The sequence below is a fragment of the Sarcophilus harrisii genome, chromosome 4, assembly GCF_902635505.1.
Source record: "Sarcophilus harrisii chromosome 4, mSarHar1.11, whole genome shotgun sequence".
Lineage (NCBI taxonomy): Eukaryota > Metazoa > Chordata > Mammalia > Dasyuromorphia > Dasyuridae > Sarcophilus > Sarcophilus harrisii.
This window is the reverse complement of record NC_045429.1, coordinates 299211441-299232712: the sequence shown is the minus strand read 5'-3', so window position 1 is coordinate 299232712 and position 21272 is coordinate 299211441. Positions and strand designations below refer to the sequence as shown.

The window sequence follows — 21272 nt, the reverse complement described above, 5'->3', positions numbered from 1 at the left end:
GTACTTTGGGCTAATGCCCAGCTTTTCCAGATGGCAGTGCCATGTTGTCGGACCAGCCATGTTAACCAAGAGTGGGTACTTTACATAAGAAAGTGACTCTGCAGGTGGACCATTTTCTCATTATCTTAGAGGTGTTGGATGTGAAAACTGAAGTACATAGAAGAACATGATTTACAAGCTTTAAGTTAGAGGTTCTAGTTTTGAAATGTGTCTCTGTTCAAATCTGATCTTAGTTTCTTCCTGTATACAATGAAAATACATAAGATTGTAAATGAAATTATATTGGAATACTGTTGTCAAAATGTTGAAACAGAATTAAACATGTTTACAAACAAAAATTTCATTTACAATCTTATGTATTTTCTTTTATACATTTAAAAACATTGTTTGAAGACATCATAGGCTTTAATCAGATTATGAAAGGGGTTCATGGTACATTTAATCAATGAAAACCCCTGATACAGATCAACACACTCATTGTATATGGAAGGAAACTGAGATCAGATTTTAGCAATCTTATTAACAAAGACAGTTCCCAAAGCCCCTGTAGTTAGCCTGACAAATACGAAACTTCCACAGGGCTCATCTATAAACAAGGCAAGAGATTAAGTTGATATATATGGAGTTGTACAATTAACAGAAAGCTAGAGAAAAAGAAAAATTGAAACCCTCCTTCTTAAAATCCTTCTAAACCTCTCTCCCCACCACCATCACCCATCTCTCTTACCCCCAAACTCACCCTTCTTCTTGGGCTGCCAAGGAATTCTGAGAGAGCTTGGCTAAATTCTTGGCATATTCTTCTTCAATCTTAATTCTGCAAAGACATAAAACCCAATAAATCATCTTTTCGGCATGGTAGTTTGCCCAATGATACTTACAGATCAAAAGTATGTGTTGGCTACTGCTTTTTTCCTCCCTTCCTACTCGCATTCTTTATCAGATATCTTTTCAACCCTTCCAGAAACTTGGTCTGGAATTTAAGTTAGTCTTGTCACTCTCTCAAAGGTTCAAATTGTCCAGTTTCTCCACTTATTAGACTTTGGCACTGTCATCTCTGTAGAAATAGAGTTAATAATAGTCTGCATTTGGTTCATTGCAATGTTCCATGAGAAGATGCTTGCCCTGGCATCTTCCTCCAAACTAGCTTTTTATATACTTTAGAGGTTTACTTGGTTTTTTGGCATCTCTGCATTATCCCAAAGGTAACTGCTTACTGTTATCAATGATCCCTGGTGGTGCTACATCCCTGAACATCAGAAGTAGTTATTAATTTGTTCTTTAAAATCATAGTTTTAAATTGGAAGGGATATCAGAAATCAAGTGGTCAACAGTCCAAAAGAAGCCCAGAGAGATTAATTAATTTCTAAAAGTCAGACAAATAGTAAATGGAGAAAACAGGATTTAATCCCAGACCCTCTGACATGAGGACCAGTATGCTTCCCTCTAAACTGCCTTGACTCTCTATTACCAATGCTTTAAGTACCAGCCCACTGCTTGCCTAGTCATTCCCTTTAGATTAAGGGGCACTAATATAGTTATGCAGGCTCCTGGAGCAAAGGTTACCTTTCCCTAATGAATTCTGACATTTCCTTCTGCATCTGTTTGCCTTTCAGTTGCTTTTGAAGAAGAATCTCAAACCCAGCCATTGTGCCATTGCCTTGGGGATCCTTCTTATCAGCCTGAAAAGGAAAAAGATGGCACATGAAGAGCTCAGAGGTTAAGAGGAAACCTGGAGGATCACAATTTTGTTAGTCCTTAGCATCTGTTTCTGTGCTTTAAAAAGACAAAAGTGGATGGGTGTGGTGAGGAGGATGGGACAATGAAGGTGACAACTCTAGAAAGAAATATTTAAAACGTCCTGGTGATCTAGCAGATAGAACAGTTTGGTCTACAAGGGCCTTATTTTTCTTACTTCATGACCAGCTCAGCTCCTTTCCTAGAATATAACAGAAAATTTTCAGCTTGACTAACTAATTTTTAGCTAGTCCCAAGTGGGAACTTTATGGTGATCTGTTTGTCACATGAAAGATAAGTACAAAATAATAGGAATGACTTTTTTTTTTCCCTAAGGCAATTGGGATTAAGTGACTTGCCTATTAGCTAGGAAGTTAGGTAACAGCTAGGAAGTATTAAGTGTCTGAGGTCTCATTTGAACTCAGGTCCTCCTGACTTCAAGGCTGTGGTCTATCCACTGTGCCACCTAACTGCCCAGGAATGATTTTTTTTTTTAAAAGTGAATATAGAAGAGCACATGTTCATAGGTAGATCCTGTGTTTTGAAATTTAGAGCCCTTAAAACAAACAAACAAAAAACATTTAGGGCCCTCACAGACCATATGCCTACTGGCTTCCCTTCAGATTTCAGTCCCATAATGCATGCCAGCCCTCAGCATTTTCTCCAGGTCAGACAAAATTCCTTGCCTTCTCACTAGGCTCCCTGGGGCCTCAGTACAAATTGTCAAAAAAGAGGATGAACATATCTTTCTCTAACTAAGGAAAACACCTTTACTCTAATCAGATGATTCTGATGAATTGACTGCCAACTTAAAACCCTGCTTCCCATTCCGAAATAGCCATTCCCTTACTATAATCCACCTGAAGCCTACTCCAGATTTGAACATCCCTCTCCAAATCTGCCCCCTCTTTCCACTGTGCCCTCTAGAAGTGCTATGATTAACATACATCCTTTCATCAGAAACCTCTTTTTTCTTATTCATTACAAAAGATTTGGCTCTCTTCTGACAATACTGATTTCTTTGACATTATTTCTAGTACTAGGTATTTTAGTCTCTCATATTCCTAATTAGTCACAAGAAATAGGAATATTCCATGCTCTATAGTACCATGCTCTCCCTCTCCACTAAGCAATTTCTTTATTTGAGGGTTTTTTTTACTAGTCCAATTTATTACCTAATCCAAATCCTGATGGTTGTGATGTATTTATTGACACTTTTCTCTTCAGTGAATACTGGTTCATAATCTGTCCTCCTACTAAGAAACTTCAAAATACATATTGATGCTCTTACAGATTCCTTAATTTCTCCATTCTCTTGGCCCAAATGTTCAACCTGCTCCACCCCACTTCACCTATACACAGATATCCTTGATCTAGCTGCCACCTACAATTTGTTCCACTTTTATTTTCATGAATTCTAAAATTTCATTTAGGGCCCTCATAGACCATGGGCATGCTGGCTTCCCTTCAGACCTTGCCCTAGGGCCATCTCCAGTCCCATAATGCATGACAGCCCTCAGCATTTTCTGAGTGAACCCTGAGTGAACCAATTTAACTCTACATTATCTTCTATTCTTGAATTCCTGACTCAAGCCCAACCCTGAATTACCTATGGCCTTCACTCCTACATATGTGATACTGAACAGCACTGAAGGAAATCACAAAACTATGCTGCTGGATCCCTTAAAAGTTTATGCTATCTAATCTCCAACTGATATAAGACAAATATTTTACTCCCTTCTAATAAATTCTTTCTTCTTTCCACAACAATTGTTTCAAACTTTTTCATCTCCTTGCAAGTCTTCCAATAGTATTCTTTCCTACAATACTTTTGGAGGACCTTGCCTCATACTTAATTGGAAAAATGGAGGACATTCTTTTTATCTTCTCTTTCTTTGCTTTATCGTTCCTTGTTTAGGACTATATAGATAAAAAGAATTTAGTAGAGTGTTTTCTTTCTCAATAGTTAAGAATGATTTGTTTAATATAGGTATTAACTGTTCTTTAAATATTTGATAAAATTTGCTTACAAATCTATCAAGACAATGAATTTGTATTTGGCACTATATATATATATATATATATATATATATATATAGCTAATTCTTTATCTTTTTATGAAACTGAGTAATTCAATATCTAACAGAATATCAAATGCAGATATCAAGTTATGTCTATTTGATCTGTTATTTTGGGTATTTTATATTTTTATGATAATCTATTTCTTTTGTGTTCTCTTTTGTTGTCATATAACTATGGATAGAAGAGTCTGATAATGATTTTTATTTCTTCTATCTTTGTTGTGATTTTACCTTTTTTCATTTGTTGAATGAACAAATTTGTTTATTTGTTCAAATCAAGTTGGTTAAAATTTCATTAGTCTTTTTAGCAAATCAGTTTTAGGTGGGTTTATCATTTCTACAATTTATTCTTCCTATAATTATTTAAGATTTTCTCTTTTGTTCTTATTGAGTTAGTTTATTAAAATGCATAATCAAATAATTAATCTTTTCTTTTTTAACATATAGCTAAATATAAAAAACATTTATTAAGCATTTACTATGTGCCAGACTTTGTGTTTTAAATATAATATATAATTTTAGGGATAATTTGTGCTCTTAGGGCTGTATAGCTTTATACAAAAATTGTGGCATGCTATCTCATCATTATCATTGTCTTTCACATAATTATTATTTGTTTCCGATTTTTTTTTTTTGTTTGTTTGTTTGGCTCACTTCTTATTTGGGATTTCATCATTAAGTCTCTATTTAGGTAGGTATCTTTTGTTGCTGCTCTCTGAATTGATTACTATTATTATTTTGTTATGGTCCATAAAGAATATAGTTAGTATTTTTGCCTTTGCATATTTATTGCAGAGAAATTAGGCTCTGTAGTCTAATATATTGCACATTTTGTAAAATGGTAATGTTGTGGAGATATATTTATTTTAAGGAGTCCCATTTGGAAGGCAACTAAATTTTCTAACTTTTCTGCAGTTTTATATTTTTCCTTTATCTTTATCAGATCTGTCCAATTTTGAGAGAACAATAAAGTTCTCTTATGAATTTATGTACACTGACATTTGGGGTAAATATGTTTAATCCTGATATTGGTTCATTGTCTATTTGGTTTCTTTAAGAATGACAAAATTTTCTTGTTTATCTTTCCTTATATTGTAATATTTAAAAACAAAACAATCCCTTGACCTTAAGAACATATATCTATTGTGGGGAAGGAATAGAAAAAAAAAAATGTATATATAGGAAACAAATTTAATACTCTTGCCCAAGTAGGCATGAGTGGTTTCCTGAAGGACATTTCTGGGATGTTGTATAATATGGTGATGTAACTAATGATTGACCGACAGACCTCTAAGGTTGTGACACTGTGTATGTTATATATCATAAGCAGTATGGTTTTCAAAATGCTTTACAAATGTCATCTCTCTTTATTCTCAAAACAACCCTGGAAGGTAGATGCTATCATTCCTCCTTACTTTCACAGACTTGCATGGTGTTTATATATTCTTTTAAAAGTCCCTCCCTTGTCCTGTTCCCTAGGGGAATATAATATTCTCTAATCAGTTTTTTAATCTTAATAATTTTTTTTTAGTTTAATTATTTCTTGGTGTCTTATAATGCAATTCAATCTACCTTGCCCAATTCTAATTTTATTTTTTTAAATAACTTTTTATTTTTCAAAGTATATGCAAAGATAGTTTTCAACACTCCTGCAAAACTTTGTATTCCAAATTTTTCTCCCTCCTTCTCTAACTGTTCCCTTCCCTAGACAGCAAGTAATCCAATATAAGTTAAACATGTGCAATTCTTCTAAACATATGTCTACATTTATCATGTTGCACACACACAGAAAAATGAGATCAAAAAGGGGAAAAATGAGAAAGAAAAAAATGAGCAAACAAAAACAACAAAAAGATGAAGATACTATCTTGTGCTCCACATTTGATCCCCATAGTCCTGTCTTTTGGATACAGATGACAGGCCAATTCCAATAGAACTGAATTACCTCACTGTTGAAAAGAGCCAAATCTATCACAGTTGATCATCACGTAATCTTCTTGTGTACAATGTTCTCTTGGTTCTAGTCACTTCACCTAGCATCAGTTCATGTAAGTCTCTTCAGGGCTCTTTGAAATCTTACTGCTGATCATTTATTATAAAACAATAATACTCCAAAATATTCATATGCCAAAACTTATTCGGTCATTCTCCAATTGATGGGCATCTACTTAGTTTCCAGTTCGCTATTAGAAAAGGGGTGCTACAAACATTTTGCACATGTAGGTCTTTTTTCCTTTTTTATAAACTCTTTGGGCTACAGACCCAAAGTCTGTAGAATCACTACTGGATCAAAAAGTATACACTGTTTATAGCCCTTTTGGAGTTTGTTCTCCAAATTGTTCTCCAGGCAATTCTAGTTTTCAAGGAATTACTTTCTTCCTTAAGATTTTGGACCTCTTTTTCCAATTGGTTAATTTTCTTTTCATAATTTTCTTGAATTGCTTTTATTTTTTCTCCCAATTTTGCCTTTCTCTTATTTGATTTTTGAAGTCCTTTAAAATTTCTTAAAACTCTTTTTGGGCTTGTTAATCTTTAGGTAGAAGTGATTTTTTTAAACCTTCACTATCTTCCTCTGAATATGAACCTGGCTTTTCTTTTATACCTGTAGCTATCTACTACATATAGTAAACCATAGTAGCTATTTATTTCCTTTGCTTACTCATTTTTATTTTTAGTAGCTTATTACAGTAATCAGATTTTATGATGACTACTGTGCTAAATCGACAAACAGAAGGTTTTGGGGGCAGTCTGTAGGGAGTAGAGTTGACTTCAAGAACTTCTCCTCATGGCCTCAGGAACTTTCACCCCTTAAACTGTTATATAATAAACTGTATGTGGATCAGAGGGCTGAATGGGGGAGGATTATATGAGATAATTGCTCCTTTTTTTATCTTTTCCTACCCAAGAGCAATCTAGGCCCCAACCCACTTTCTTAATGTCAAGCCTAGCAATGTTGACCAGACAAGATTCCAGCCAGGATGCAGCTGTGCTCAAGGAAGCGCATATCTGGTGAATGCCATACCAGTACTTGCAGGAAGCAAGAGCATTTGCAAGTCAGCTTGGCTGAGGGCCCTAACGGTGCATTAGTGGAAGAAAAATAGGGCCTGAGGGTTAGGCTCCTTGACAAAAAGCACAGTAAATACCACTGGCCTAATTTAAACTTCCTGACTTCAGGTTCACTGCTCTAGTTACTATGTCATTTAGCTGTCTCAAATGGAAAGTGAATCTTGATCTAGGGAGAGATTTCAGAGATAAGAGAAAGAGAAGGTGTGAACTTGAGTGGTAGATATGAGATTTCCCCAGAGCTGCACCCATGCCAGAAAGCAGCTCTTTAACTATGTCTCCTGATTCCTAATGCTTGCTCTAGCAGACCACTAAGAATAGTCTTCTTGGATGAAATTTTTCTTTCCTTGATTGAGCTAAGAATTCATATTGCTCCTGAGTTGAAGAATACATATACTCTTGTGCATTCCTTAATACTAAGATGTAAAATGTCAAGACCAGAAAGATTTACAAGTGAATTCTACCAAATATTTTAAAATATTTAAAAATATTTAAAAATTAGTTAATTCCAGTATTAAATAAATTACTTGGAATAATATGCAAAGAAAGGATCCTCCCAAACAATTATAATACTGATATACAAACCACCAGGAGTAAAAACACAGAAAGAAAATTAGACTAATTTCATTAATGAATAAGAATTCAAAAATCCTAAATTAATTACTAGCTAAAAGATTACAACAATACACCACAAAGATTATATATTTTGAACAAGTAGGATTTATACCAAGAATGCGGGGATGATTTGACACAGGGAAAACTATTAATACAATTGATTATAGCAATAATAAAAGTTTAAGAAAACATAATTATTATCAATAGATGCAGAAAAAGTTGATGATAAAGTATAACAATAATTCCTATTTTAAAAAATCTGAAAGTATAGGCATAAATAGATTTTTCCTTAAATTGATAAAAAAGCATTTATGTAAAACCATCAGGCAAGTATTATTTGTAATTATTTATAAGCTTTCCAGTAAGATCAGGTATGAAAATGCCCACTGTCACAAATAGTATTAGATATTGTATTGCAAATAATAATAACAGCATTAAAGAAGGAAAATAAATAGAAGGAATCAGAAGAGGAAATGAGATAATAAAACTATCTCTTTTTGCAGATGATATAATTATATACTAGGAAAATTCAAGACTCTACTAGAAAGTTAATTGAAACAATTTTTTATTTAAGTCAACAAATCAACAAACATTTATTGTCAACTATGTGCCAGGTATTATGCCAAGCATATATAAAGATAAAACATAGTAATCAATTTCAAGAACCTCACGTTATTGGAGAAACAACATGAAAGAAATTCTGTACAAACAAGAAATATATAATATAAATTAGAGATGATCAACAGAAGGAAGGCACTAGCATTAAAAGTGATTAGGAAAAAAACTTCTTACAGAAGACAGGATTTTGACTGAGAGTTACTAGGAGGTGGAGATGAGAGAGAGAGTTATAAGCATAGGGAACATCAAGAGAAAATGCCCAGCACAGGGAGATGGACTGTCTAAGATAATGAACAGCAAGGAGGCCAGTATCACTGAATGACAGAGCATGCAGAGGGGTGTCAACGGAAAAAAAGATTTAAAGATAGAAAGCAGTCAGCTTACGGATAACTTGTTTGATAAATGTTTGCTTACTATCTGTAATTATCATTTGGCAGGAGAAATATAAGTTAGCTGAGCAAGCTAACTCTTGTCCTTCCAGCCTGGACTGGGAGTACTTGCCATACTGAAGCAACAAGGATATTGGCTTTTATCCATAACACCTAAAAAAGCATCACAATCCTAGACTACATAGGTTTGATATATCATATATAAATATAAGTTAAGGTAATACACTTTCTGGAGACAAGAAAGTAGAGAGTGAGGTCCTAACTATAGCCCTTCTCCTGTTCTGGCCAAAGACAGAAATTACATTAGATATTATATAGCTAAACATACACCTGCAATTAAGTCAACCTAGCCCTATATTATTCAGTTTATACTCTTGCACTAAATATGAAATATAGACAAAAACATTTCTTGGTTGAGAGTACTAGGGGGAGGATCAAGACGATTCCTATAGAACAAATTACTGTTGAACTCTGAAGAAAGTTTGAGTTTCAGTGAAGGAGTGAAAAGATGGTACATTCTAGTTCACAGCCTATGCAAAAACACAGGGAATAGTCAGTCACAGGTATACTTTGTATTCTACCCATAACATATTATTGCCATTGATCTCATTGTTGAACCTTTGTACTAACAGATCACTAGAAGCCTTAGGAGACTTAATTCACTCAATTTTGGAACTACCATTCTGGGTAGGACTCCCTGTCCTGATTGGTTAATTTGTGAGTACAAACTTACACGACCCACTACTTCTAGCTTTTTCTAGCTATTTTTTATGTTTGTTGATGTCCATTCCTCCTATCTTCTGCTATTTAACTTGTTCACACATCTTCCCTGCTTCCCTCCCTATTTAGATTTCTTTTTTTCAGGGAATTATAATCAAATCAATAAATATGTGCCAATCATCTTCCCTATAGCTTCCCCAACTCTGGCTCTGAGAATAATAATCTAATCAATACTACCATTCCTAGAAAGGAAGACCAATTTACTCCATGATTCCAATTACCATTCCCTCTTCCTTTCCATTCAAAAATCTTCCCTGACTATTAGGCCATATTTGTATGGTCTTCCTCAATTTAAATATAAATTCTTCGAAGGTAAGAACTATCTTGCTTGCTTTATATGTGTAAACCCAATTGCACAGACAGAGTAAGCAGTTAATAAAATATTTTTTGATTTACTCATTCACTGGGAGATTGGGTTTGGACACAGTGAAGTTTGGGTCACTTACCCAGAAATAATCACAGTAGCTCCATTCAGTGGGCTTCAACAGCTGCTGCTCTGGCATTGTGTCAGGATGTGGGAAAGTCACACAATTTATCTGAAATGGAAAAAGAGGCAACAGTTTTACCAAATGGTGAGGAAATTGGAGAAGAGATGAAAACACAGCAACAGAGTCTTTTTTTTTTTTTTAAATAGCTTTTTATTTACAAGTTAAATGCATGGATAATTTTACAGCACTGACAATTGTCAAACCTTTTGTCCCAATTTTTCCCCTCCTTCCCCCCACTCCCTCCCCGAGATGGCAGGTTGACCAATAGATGTTAAATATGTTAAAGTATAAATTAAATACAATATTAGTATACATGTCCAAACAGTTATTTTACAGCAATAGATTCTTGAACATTCTTTGCAAGATCATGTTGACTCTATAATAAGATTGGCAAAGATGACAAAAGGGAAAACCAATATTGAATGGGTAGTGGAGAGATAGGCATACACTAACACAGGGTTAGGTAGTCATACATTTATCCAACCAATGTGGAAAGTAATTGGAATTTTGCTCAAAATATGGGTTAAATGCTTATAATTTAGACAGAGTGTGGAGGCACATATCCCATGGAAAATTAAAATAGAAAAAGTAGTCAAAACTATATTTTGTTTTGCAAAGAAAATAGGAACTAAATAGTCACCAATGGAAGAATAATTTGACAAATTTGGGTATATAAATGTAATGAAATAGTACTATGCTACCAGAAACTATGAATATGATGACTATAAGGAAACATGGGAAGAGAAGAAAGAAGCTTTTATATAGTGTCTACTACTATGTGCTAGGCACTATGCTATACACTTTATATATATCTTGTACCAATATGCATATCTTGTTTGAAAGGGAAGAGCAATTATAATATTCATTTTACAATTGAGGAAATTTGAGGCACAGAGATGTTAAATGACTTGCCCAGAGTGCCATTATGATCTTCATTTTACAATTCAGAAAACTAGGATAGACAGAGATTAAGTGATTTAATCAAAATCTCCCAGCTATTAAGTGTCTCAGGCCAAACTTGAACTTAGATTTTCTTGATCCCTAGCTGCCTCAAGACAACATAATACAGAATGAAGTAATCCAAACCAGAAAAACAATGTAAATAAACATGTGTATTGTGTATATAGAAAATGTGTCTAAATATAATACATTATACATAGATACACAATATTCAATATGTAAACACACAGAGAAAATAATAATGTAAAAGGAAAGAACAACTAGAGGCTGGATAATATTATAATAATCAAGCTTGATTTTGGAAATGAGAAGAGAAAATATACATCCTTCTCTGCAAATATGTTTAACTATGGGCATAACTATGGACATAAATTATCAGATATGATTGAGAGGGTGATTATGTTTTGCTTGACTGTTAGTTTTTTCTGCTTCATTTTTACACCTTATTTGAAGTAATGGCTAGATGAGAAGGGATAGAGAGAAATATACATGAAAATGGAGATGATAGAAGAATAAAATAGATCAACAAAAAGATTTAAAAATAAATCTTAGTAACTAGAGGATAAACTTAAATCTATCTTTAGTGAAGTAGTGTTGAAATCATAGGCATCACAATAATACACACACACATAAACACAGATTTGTGTCAAAACATTTTGGCATTCTAAACTTTCCCAGGTTATTTATTTCCCCACATTGACCATTCTTTCCCTTGGAGATAGACCGGTTTGATTCTCCAGATGTGTTCAGTCAATTACCTCCAAAATTACAAATGCCTTTCTTACTCCATATTTCAACTGGTGTGATATGAATATCAAAAGTTAAAATCAATCAACAATGGGGACAAGCTGTGGGGCCTCAGGGATAATAAAGTAATATAGATCTGAAAGGAAACAAAATTCAGGTTTAAAAATTTTTGTTTGTTTGTTTTTGTTTTTCTTTCGTTTTTTTTTTTAATTATAATAACTTTTTGTTGACAGAACCCATGCCAGAGTAATTTTTTACAACATTATCCCTTGCACTCACTTCTGTTCCGATTTTTCCACTCTCTCCCTCCACCCCCTCCCCCAGATGGCAAGCAGTCCTATATATGTTAAATATGTCGCAGTATATCCTAGATGCAATATATGTGTGCAGAACCAAACAGTTCTCTTGTTCCATAGGGAGAACTGGATTCAGAAGGTAAAAATAACCTGGGAAGAAAAACAAAAATGCAAATAGTTTACATTCATTTCCCAGTGTTCTTTCTTTGAGTATAGCTGCTTCTGTCCATCATTGATCAATTGAAACTGAGTTAGGTCTCTTTGTCAAAGAAATCCACTTCCATCAGAATACAACTTCATACAGTATCGTTGTTGAAGTATATAATGATCTCCTGGTTCTGCTCATTTCACTTAGCATCAGTTCATGTAAGTCTCTACAAGTCTCTGTATTCATCCTGCTGGTCATTTCTTACAGAACAATAATATTCCATAACATTAATATATCACAATTTACCCAACTATTCTCCAATTGATGGGCATCCATTCATTTTCCAGTTTCTAGCCGCTACAAACAGGGCTGTCACAAACATTTTGGCACATACAGGTCTTTTTCCCTTCTTTAGTATCTCTATGGGGTATAAGCCCAGTAGTAGCACTGCTGGGTCAAAGGGTATGCACAGTTTGATAACTTTTTTGGGCATAATTCCAGATTGCTCTCCAGAATGGTTGGATTCATTCACAATTCCACCAGCAATGCATCAGTGTCCCAGTTTTCCCGCATAGCCTCCAATATTCATCATTATTTTTTCCTGTCATCTTAGCCAATCTGACAGGTGTATAGTGGTATCTCAGAGTTGTCTTAATTTGCATTTCTCTGATTAATAGTGATTTGGAACATTCTTTTTTTTTTTTAATTTAATAGCCTTTTATTTACAGGACATATGCATGGGTAACTTTACAGCATTAACAATTGCCAAACCTCTTGTTCCAATTTTTCACCTCTTTCCCCACCCTCCCTAGATGGCAGGATGACCAGTAGATGTTAAATATATTAAAATATAAATTAGATACACAATAAAGTATACATGACCAAACTGTTATTTTGCTTAAAAAGAATCAGATTCTGAAATATTGTACAATTACTTGAAGGAAATCAAAAATGCAGGTGGGCATAAATATAGGGATTGGAATTCAATGTAATGGTTTTAAGTCATCTCCCAGGTTCTTTTTCTGGGCATAGCTGGTTCAATTCATTACTGCCCATTGAAATGATTTGGTTGATCTCGTTGCTGAGGATGCTGTCCATCAGAACTGGTCATCATATAGTATTTTGTTGAAGTATATAATGATCTCCTGGTCCCTCTCATTTCACTCAGCATCAGTTCATTGAAGTCTCCAGGCCTTTCTGAAATCATCCTGTTGGTCATTTCTTACAGAACAGTAATATTCCATAATATTCATATACCACAATTTACCCAACCATTCTCCAATTGATGGGCATCCACTCAGTTTCCAGTTTTTAGGTACTACAAAAAGGGCTGCCACAAACATTCGTGCACATACAGGTCCCTTTCCCTTCTTTATAATCTCTTTGGGATATAAGCCCAGTAGTAACACTGCTGGATCAAAGGGTATGCACAGTTTGATAACTTTTTTGGGCATAATTCCAGATTGCTCTCCAGAATGGTTGGATTCATTCACAATTCCACCAACAATGCATCAGTGTCCCAGTTTTCCCGCATAGCCTCCAATATTCATCATTATTTCTTCCTGTCATCTTAGCCAATCTCACAGGTGTATAGTGGTATCTCAGAGTTGTCTTAATTTGCATTTCTCTGATTAATAGTGATTTGGAACACTCTTTCATATGAGTGGCAATAGTTTCAATTTCATCATCTGAAAATTGTCTGTTCATGTCCTTTGACCATTTATCAACTGGAAAATGGCTTTGATTTCTTATAAATTAGAGTAAATTCTCTATATATTTTGGAAATGAGGCCTTTATCAGAACCTTTAACTGTGAAGATGTTTTCCCAGTTTGTTACTTCCCTTCTAATCTTGTTTGCATTAGTTTTGTTTGTACAAAGGCTTTTTAATTTGATGTAATCAAAATTTTCTATTTTGTGATCAATATTGTGATTTTTGTGTCTCTAGTTCATCTTTGGTCACAAATTTCTTCCTCCTCCACAGATCTGAGAGATAAACTATCTTCTGTTCCTCTAATTTATTTATAATCTCGTTCTTTATGCCTAAATCATGGACCTATTTTGATCTTATCTTGGTATACGGTGTTAAGTGTGGGTCCATGCCTAATTTCTGCCATACTAATTTCCAGTTATCCCAGCAGTTTTTGTCAAATAATGAATTCTTATCCCAAAAGTTAGGGTTTTTGGGTTTGTCAAACACTAGATTGTTATAGTTGACTATTCTGTCTTGTGAACTTAACCTGTTCCACTGATTAACTAATCTATTTCTTAGCCAATACCAAATGGTTTTGGTGACTGCTACTTTGTAATATAGTTTTAGATCAGGTACAGCTAGGCCACCTTCATTTGATTTTTTTTTTTTTCATTAATTCCCTTGAGATTCTCGACCTTTTATTATTCCATATGAATTTTGTTGTTATTTTTTCTAGATCATTAAAATATTTTCTTGGAAGTCTGATTGGTATAGCACTAAATAAATAGATTGGTTTAGGGAATATTGTCATCTTTATTATATTCGCTTGGCTTATCCAAGAGCATTTAATATATTTCCAATTATTTAAGTCTGACTTTATTTGTGTGGAAAGTTTTTTGTAATTTTGCTCATATAATTCCTGACTTTCCTGTGGTAGATAGATTCTCAAATATTTTATGCTGTCAACAGTTATTTTGAATGGAATTTCTCTTTGTATCTCTTGCTGTTGGATTTTGTTGGTGATGTATAAAAATGCTGAGGATTTATGGAGATTTATTTTATATCCTGCAACTTTGCTAAAGTTATGAATTATTTCTACTTTTTAGTAGAATCTCTGGGGTTCTCTAAGTATACCATCATATCATCTGCAAAGAGTGATAGTTTGGTTTCTTCATTGCCTACTCTAATTCCTTTAATCTCTTTCTTGACTCTTAATGCTGAGGCTAGTGTTTCTAATACAATATTGAATAATAATGGCGATAGTGGGCAACCTTGCTTCACTCCAGATCTTACTGGGAAAGGTTCCAGTTTTTCCTCATTGGATATGATGCTTACTGACGGTTTTGGATTTTGTCAAATGCTTTTTCTGCATCTATTGAGATGATCATATGGTTTTTGTTAGTTTGATTATTGATATAGTCAATTATGCTAATAGTTTTCCTAATATTGAACCAGCCCTGCATTGCTGGTATAAATCCTACTTGATCATAGTGTATTATCCTGGGGATGATTTTCTGTAATCTTTTTGCTAATATTTTATTTAAGATTTTAGCATCAATATTCATTAGGGAGATTGGTCTATAATTTTCTTTTTCTGTTTTCAGCCTATCTGGATTAAGTATTAGTACCATGTCTGTGTCGTAAAAAGGAGTTTGGTAGGACTCCTTCAACCCCTATTTTTTCAAATAGTTTATATAGCATTGGAGTTAATTGTTCTTTAAATGTTTGGTAGAATTCACATGTAAATCCATCTGGTCCTGGGGATTTTTTCTTAGGGAGTTGGTTAATAGCTTGTTCTATTTCTTTTTCTAAGATGGGACTGTTTAGGATATTTACTTCTTCCTCTGTTAATCTGGGCAAGCTATATTTTGAAGGTATTCTTCCATTTCGTTTAAGTTGTCGAATTTATTGACATAAAGTTGGGCAAAGTAATTCCTAATTATTGCTCCAATTTCCTCTTCATTAGTGGCGAGTTTTCCCTTTTCATTTTTAAGACTAACAATTTGATTTTCCTCTTTCCTTTTTTAAAATCAGATTTACTAAGGATTTGTCTATTTTGTTGGTTTTTTCATAGAACCAACTCTTAATTTTATTAATTCATTCAATAGTTTTTTTTACTTTCAATTTATTGACTCCTCTTTTATTTTTTAAATTTAAGTTTAGTGTTTGACTGGGGGTTTTAATTTGTTCCCTAGCATTTTATTGGCCCAATTCACTGACCTCTTCTTTCTATTTTATGCAAGTAGGCCTCTAGAGATTAAATTTCCCTTATTGCCACTTTTGCATCCCCAATTTTTGGTATGATGTCTCATTATTGTGTTTTCTTGGAAGTTAAATTATTCTATGATTTGCTATTTCCCCAATCATTCTTTATATAAATTATTTAGTTTAATTATTTTTTGGTCTCTTTCCTCTTTTTGTTAAGTAATTTTATTGCATTGTGGTCTAAAAGGATGCATTTCTATTTCTGCCTTGCTGCATTTGAGTTTGAGGTTTTTATGTCCAATATATGGTTATTTTTGTATAGGTTCCATGAACTGCTGAAAAGAAAGTATACCCTTTCTGTTTCATTTTCATTTCTCCAGGATCTATCATTCTAACTTTTCTAGTATTCATTTACCTCTTTGACTTCTTTCTTATTTATTTGTGGTTTGTTTTCTAATTCTGAGGTGCAAGGTTGAGATCTCCCACTTTATGTTTGTGTCTATTTCTTCTTGCAGTTCTTTAACCAAATTTGATTATATGTTTTAATATTGATTTTTTCATTATGCTACCCTTTTAAAGATATACTGCCCTTCCATATCTCTTTTAATTTCAGTCTTTGCTTTTTGCTTGATCTGAGATCAGGATGGCTCCCCGTTTTTGATTCACCAATAGTGATTTTACTCCAGCGTTGTTGGGTAAAATCTGGCATTACTCCCTCTTCAGGGGTTGTTTCCTTAAACAATATTTGTGGATTCTGACTTTTTAATCCATTCTGCTAACTGCTTCCTCTTTTGGTGGGTTTACATTTATGGTTAAATTACCAATTCTTACTTGCCATCTTGAACCCCTTTTAGCCCCCTTTTTTCCCCTTTTTAAAACGGACCCCCTTTCACAGCCCTCCCTTTTTTCCCTCCCCCCTTGGGTTCCTCCTATCTTCTTTTTTCCCTCAATTTTTTCCACTTCTTATTCTTCCTTTCACTTTTCCCCTTCTCACTTTTCAATAAGGTTTCCCAAATAAATTGAATTTCTAAAATTTTTCTTTAAAGACAATTCTGATGGCAGTAATAATATATTCATCCCCCTCCATTCTTTTCTCAGATAAATGGGTTTCCTTTGCCCTTCAGGAATGTGTACCCCACTTTACCCTTTTTTCTGGTACAATGTCCTTTTCCACCCTAGTTTCTAGAACAAAGGTATACATTATTCTTTTAATCTTTTGAAAATATAGTTCCCAAGATTTCTTTTTACCTTTTGGGTTTCTCTTGAGTTCTATATTTGTAGATCAAACTTTTGTTAAGTTCTGTTTTTTCATCAAAAATAGGTGAAATTCTCTGATTTCATGAATGAATCTTCTTCCCTGGAAAAGATGCTCATTCTGCTGGGTAAGTTATTTTTGGTTGCCTGGTTCCTTAGCCTTTTCGAAATATCATATTCTAGGCCCTTTGATCTTTTTTGTGGATGTTGCTGATCCGTGTAATCCTTATTTGGCTCCTCTATTTTGATTGGGTTTTCTAGCCGCTTGCAGTATTTTTTCCTTCATTTGGGTTCTGGCATTTGCCTATATTTTTGGTTTTTTGATTTTAGGATCCCTTTATAGGTGATCATAATTCTTTCAAATCTATTTTACCCTCTGTTTTAGACTTCTGGAAGTTTCTTTGATTATTTCCTGGAAAAATAGTGTCCAGGCTCTTTTTCATCATATTTTTCGGGAGTCCAATAATTCTCAGATTGTCTCTCCCCTAGATCTATTTTCCATATCTGTTGTTTTCCCAAGAATGTATTTCACATGTTTTTTCCATTGTTTGATTTTTTTGGTTTTGCTTGACTGATTCTTGTTGTCTCCTCGAGTCATTCAATTCCATTCGCTTGATTCTGATTTTCAATGAAGTATTTTCTTTACTCACTTTTTTTATATCTTTTTCTAATTGTCCAATTGAGTTTCTTTGTTCTATGGAATTTTTTTCCACTTCAACAATTTTATAGAGCCATTTTCTGTTTCCAGTTCACTAATCCTATTTTTCAAGGATTTGATTTCTTTATCCACTGTCTTTAAATGAGTGGGATGACTTCTCCAGACTCTCTTGCCAAGGGAGAGTCCTTTTCCCATTTTTTCTTCTATCTTTTGTAGAGCCATTTTTTTTCTTGAGATTCATCTGTGCTGAGGAACAGATGATTCTCCTCCTTTAGGTTCACCTGGAACAGTCTGTTTTTAGTCTCTTCAGGATTTAGAATCTGCTCTCTATCCATATAGAAGCTGTCAATGGTTAGGGTCCTTTTCAAATTTTTGCTCATTTTGTCAGAGAAGAATCAGAGACAAACTAGCAAAGAAAAAAAGAAAAAAACGCCAAATGAATCTGTTTTTTGGGGGGCAGGGGCTGGGTGGTGTTACCAAGCTTCCTCTACAGACTGGGGGGCGTGGAGAAGAAAGGGGAGTGCAGCAGAGAGGCACTATCAGGACTGTGCTGTGCCTGTGCTCTGAGACTCTGAGAGCGTGCTGAGATACTGTAGGGAGGAGTGGCCAGGTCTCAGAGAGATTCCAGCTGTTTGGGATTGTATTCTTCACCCCCCCCCCCTGTGTTTTTACCTTCTCTGCTGGGCTACTGACTTACTGCCAGATAAAAGTATCCAATCCTGTAGCAAAGCTCTCCCCACAGAGACGGCTGAGATCAAACCCTACCCGCCTCAGGTCTGCTTGGCTGCTGCTGCCCTCAGACTGCATCTGATCTAAAACTGTCCTTGTCCTCAAGCAAAAACAGATCTTTCCTGGCGAATTTCAAGAATGTCTTTGCTTGGTAACTATTTGTGGGTTTTTTTTCAGTCAACCATTAATTCAGAGGCTTGTCATGAAATGAATTCGGACAGAAAACGTGGAGCTTACACAGCTGTGTGCCTCCCCTCCGCCATCTGTGCCGGAAGTCCAGGTTTAAAAATTGAACTGAATTCCTTTCTTCTTCCTTTCTTAGGAAGGTAATCAGGACTCTTGGAGGGAAAGAATAAGCATTTATTAAGTACCTATTTGTTGGAATCCTTACAAAGTGCTAATTTAGCATGGTACTTAGCAAATCCTCTAGCTCATGAAGTATTTAAGTACTCATTGGAGTTCATTGGATTTCAGGGTTTAGTATGAGATATTCGAATTCACACCTCCCTTAATCCCTGCCTCCAGAAGGAGAGTCAACCTTTGGAAGATCATATATAGAGGCTCTTAGCTTCGGGTTAGTGAGTTACTTCGGAGCACTCTGGTTGATTGAGAGCCAGGAGCACTCTGGGAGAGCAAGAAGCCCTCGCTCAGAGGCAAGAGAGATTCATTTCATTTTCCATCTTTGTGCTGGCTGGAAGCTGAAGGACAAACCTTTGGATTTGGAGACATTCAGAGGGAGCTCTTAGAACCAAGCAGAGAGATAAGCCTCTGAGCTAAATGGGCCCAAGGAAAGAGATAAGAAATAAAGATCTGAACTTTTATCACCTGGCTGCCTTTGAGGTGATTACTACTTTTAACTGAAACTAAAGCTGCCTCCAGAAAACCTCCCCAAGAAACCTGCTCCCAGAGAGAACCATTATATTTTAAAGAACAAGAACACCACACCTATTATGCGCCAGTCATTTGGAGGGCAAAGGAGGGAACAATGAGGATCAAGTAACTTGCCCAGTGTCACAAAGCTAGTAAACGTCTGAGACTGAATTTGGAGTCAAGCCCTCCTGATTCCATGACCAATGCGCTATCCCCTGTATCACTTAATTGTCCCAGACATTATTTTAAATATATTATTTTATCAACTTCGGAAAATATCATTACCCTTCTTGTATAAATAAGAAAACTGAGATTGAAAGAAATTTAAATAACTTATCCAGGATCACATTGCAATACAGTGTTTGAGGATTTGAATTTAAGTCTTCCTGACCTCAATTACAGTAGTTTTACTTACTATGTCATTTAGCTGCCTAAAGAATGTTAAATCTGACAGATTTCTCACTCCAAAAGCAGCTAATTTTCTCACTGGACTAAGGAGAAACTATCGTTTTATAATGAGCAGAGTTCTTTCATGATCTTCTGGCTATACCTGGGAACTAATTATACTTTATTCCTTTAATTCTAGAAGCATACACAGAACCTTTGTCCTTTGTCCTTTTCATTCTTTCTTCGGTTATCTCTCCCCTACATCAATGTCAAAGAAAAAGAATAATGCTGCCATAAATAAACTCACACTTAAAAAGTATCTACTAAATTTGTTAAACCTAATTATCAGTAGTAGATAGGAAGAACAGAGACATTTAACCATTGGTCAAGTGAATATGGTCCCATTCAAATTATTACCATTCATTTGTGGAGTGGGAATTCCTTGGGAGGAAATCTATATAGGTTTCATAGCAGTTGATGCACATTGAAAAACTAGGAGGCATACAGAAGAGGAAAACCAGGAGCCATGGGTTCATATTACAGAAAATCATTTAATGTTTATTTCATATATGGTCTGACCAGATGAGGGTATATATCCCTTAAAATATGCCTCTTTTAAAATTGTGCTAGCTTTTTTTGTCTGACATAGTTATACAGTTAATACATAATAAGCTTGTAGTTCATAAACAAAACAAAACAAAACAAACACAATAACAAAAATCCTAGTCCATTTTTTTCAGACAAATTCTTCCTTTCACTCATCATATAATGTTAAATAATTTAAAAAATTTAGATGGGAGAGACTTCATGTTTATTCTTATTATATGTGAAGTACAGCCTGATATTTTATGCTAAGATTTTTTTGAATAATATCAATTATCTGGACTTAATTATAGCTCCCTTGAACTTTTAGACTTTCTTCTTATCCATGGAGTTCTAAGCTCTGATAATTGAACTTTCATTTATGTCCTGCCAGGGATAATGAACTAGAAATGAAAACAACACAAAATTTTTGGACATGATCAATATGGGAAATTGTTTGGCTCAACTATGCTTATTTGTTATGAGTGCTTGGAGAGGTAGCCAAGTGGTATGATTGATAGAGCATATAACTTGAGTCAGAAAAACCTGCATTAAAATCCTGCCTCAGTTACTTATTAGCTATGTGACTTAGGCAAGTCATCAAACCTTTCTAAGCCTCAGTTTCTTAATCTGTAAAATGGGCATAATATATAAAGATCAAATGAAATAACACAAAATCTTTTTCAAACCTTAAAATGCTATATAAATGGTATAATAAGCTATTATTATTTTTGTTGTTGTTTTATGGAGGGTATGTGAGAGAAAATAAATGCTTGTATTAACTAACATTTTTTAAAGTGAGCCTTTATTGCTCCAAACAAGGCTACCATACTAGAGGGTGCTCTGGCCAGTTCCATGGCGTATTATTTTGTCTTAAATTCTGCCACCTTTGGCCAACATGAACACCTGTCACAGCTTCCAACACCAGCTCCATTACAAGTATTGACATTCCCCATTCAGATCTAAGATGCTTGAGG

General features: G+C 34.6%; 1 protein-coding gene across 6 annotated transcripts in view; it reads right to left on the bottom strand.

The window, feature by feature from the left end:
- Positions 1 to 21272, bottom strand: part of GAS7 (growth arrest specific 7) — a 254090-nt gene that overhangs the window by 32144 nt on the left and 200674 nt on the right. For all 6 annotated transcript variants that reach the window (XM_031965541.1, XM_023495718.2, XM_031965542.1 and 3 more), the window contains 3 exons: positions 9727 to 9816; positions 1564 to 1679; positions 740 to 814 (listed from right to left, as the gene is read on the bottom strand). In XM_031965541.1, the coding sequence (XP_031821401.1) occupies positions 740 to 814; positions 1564 to 1679; positions 9727 to 9816 (281 nt within the window). The remainder of the gene's footprint in view (positions 1 to 739; positions 815 to 1563; positions 1680 to 9726; positions 9817 to 21272) is intronic.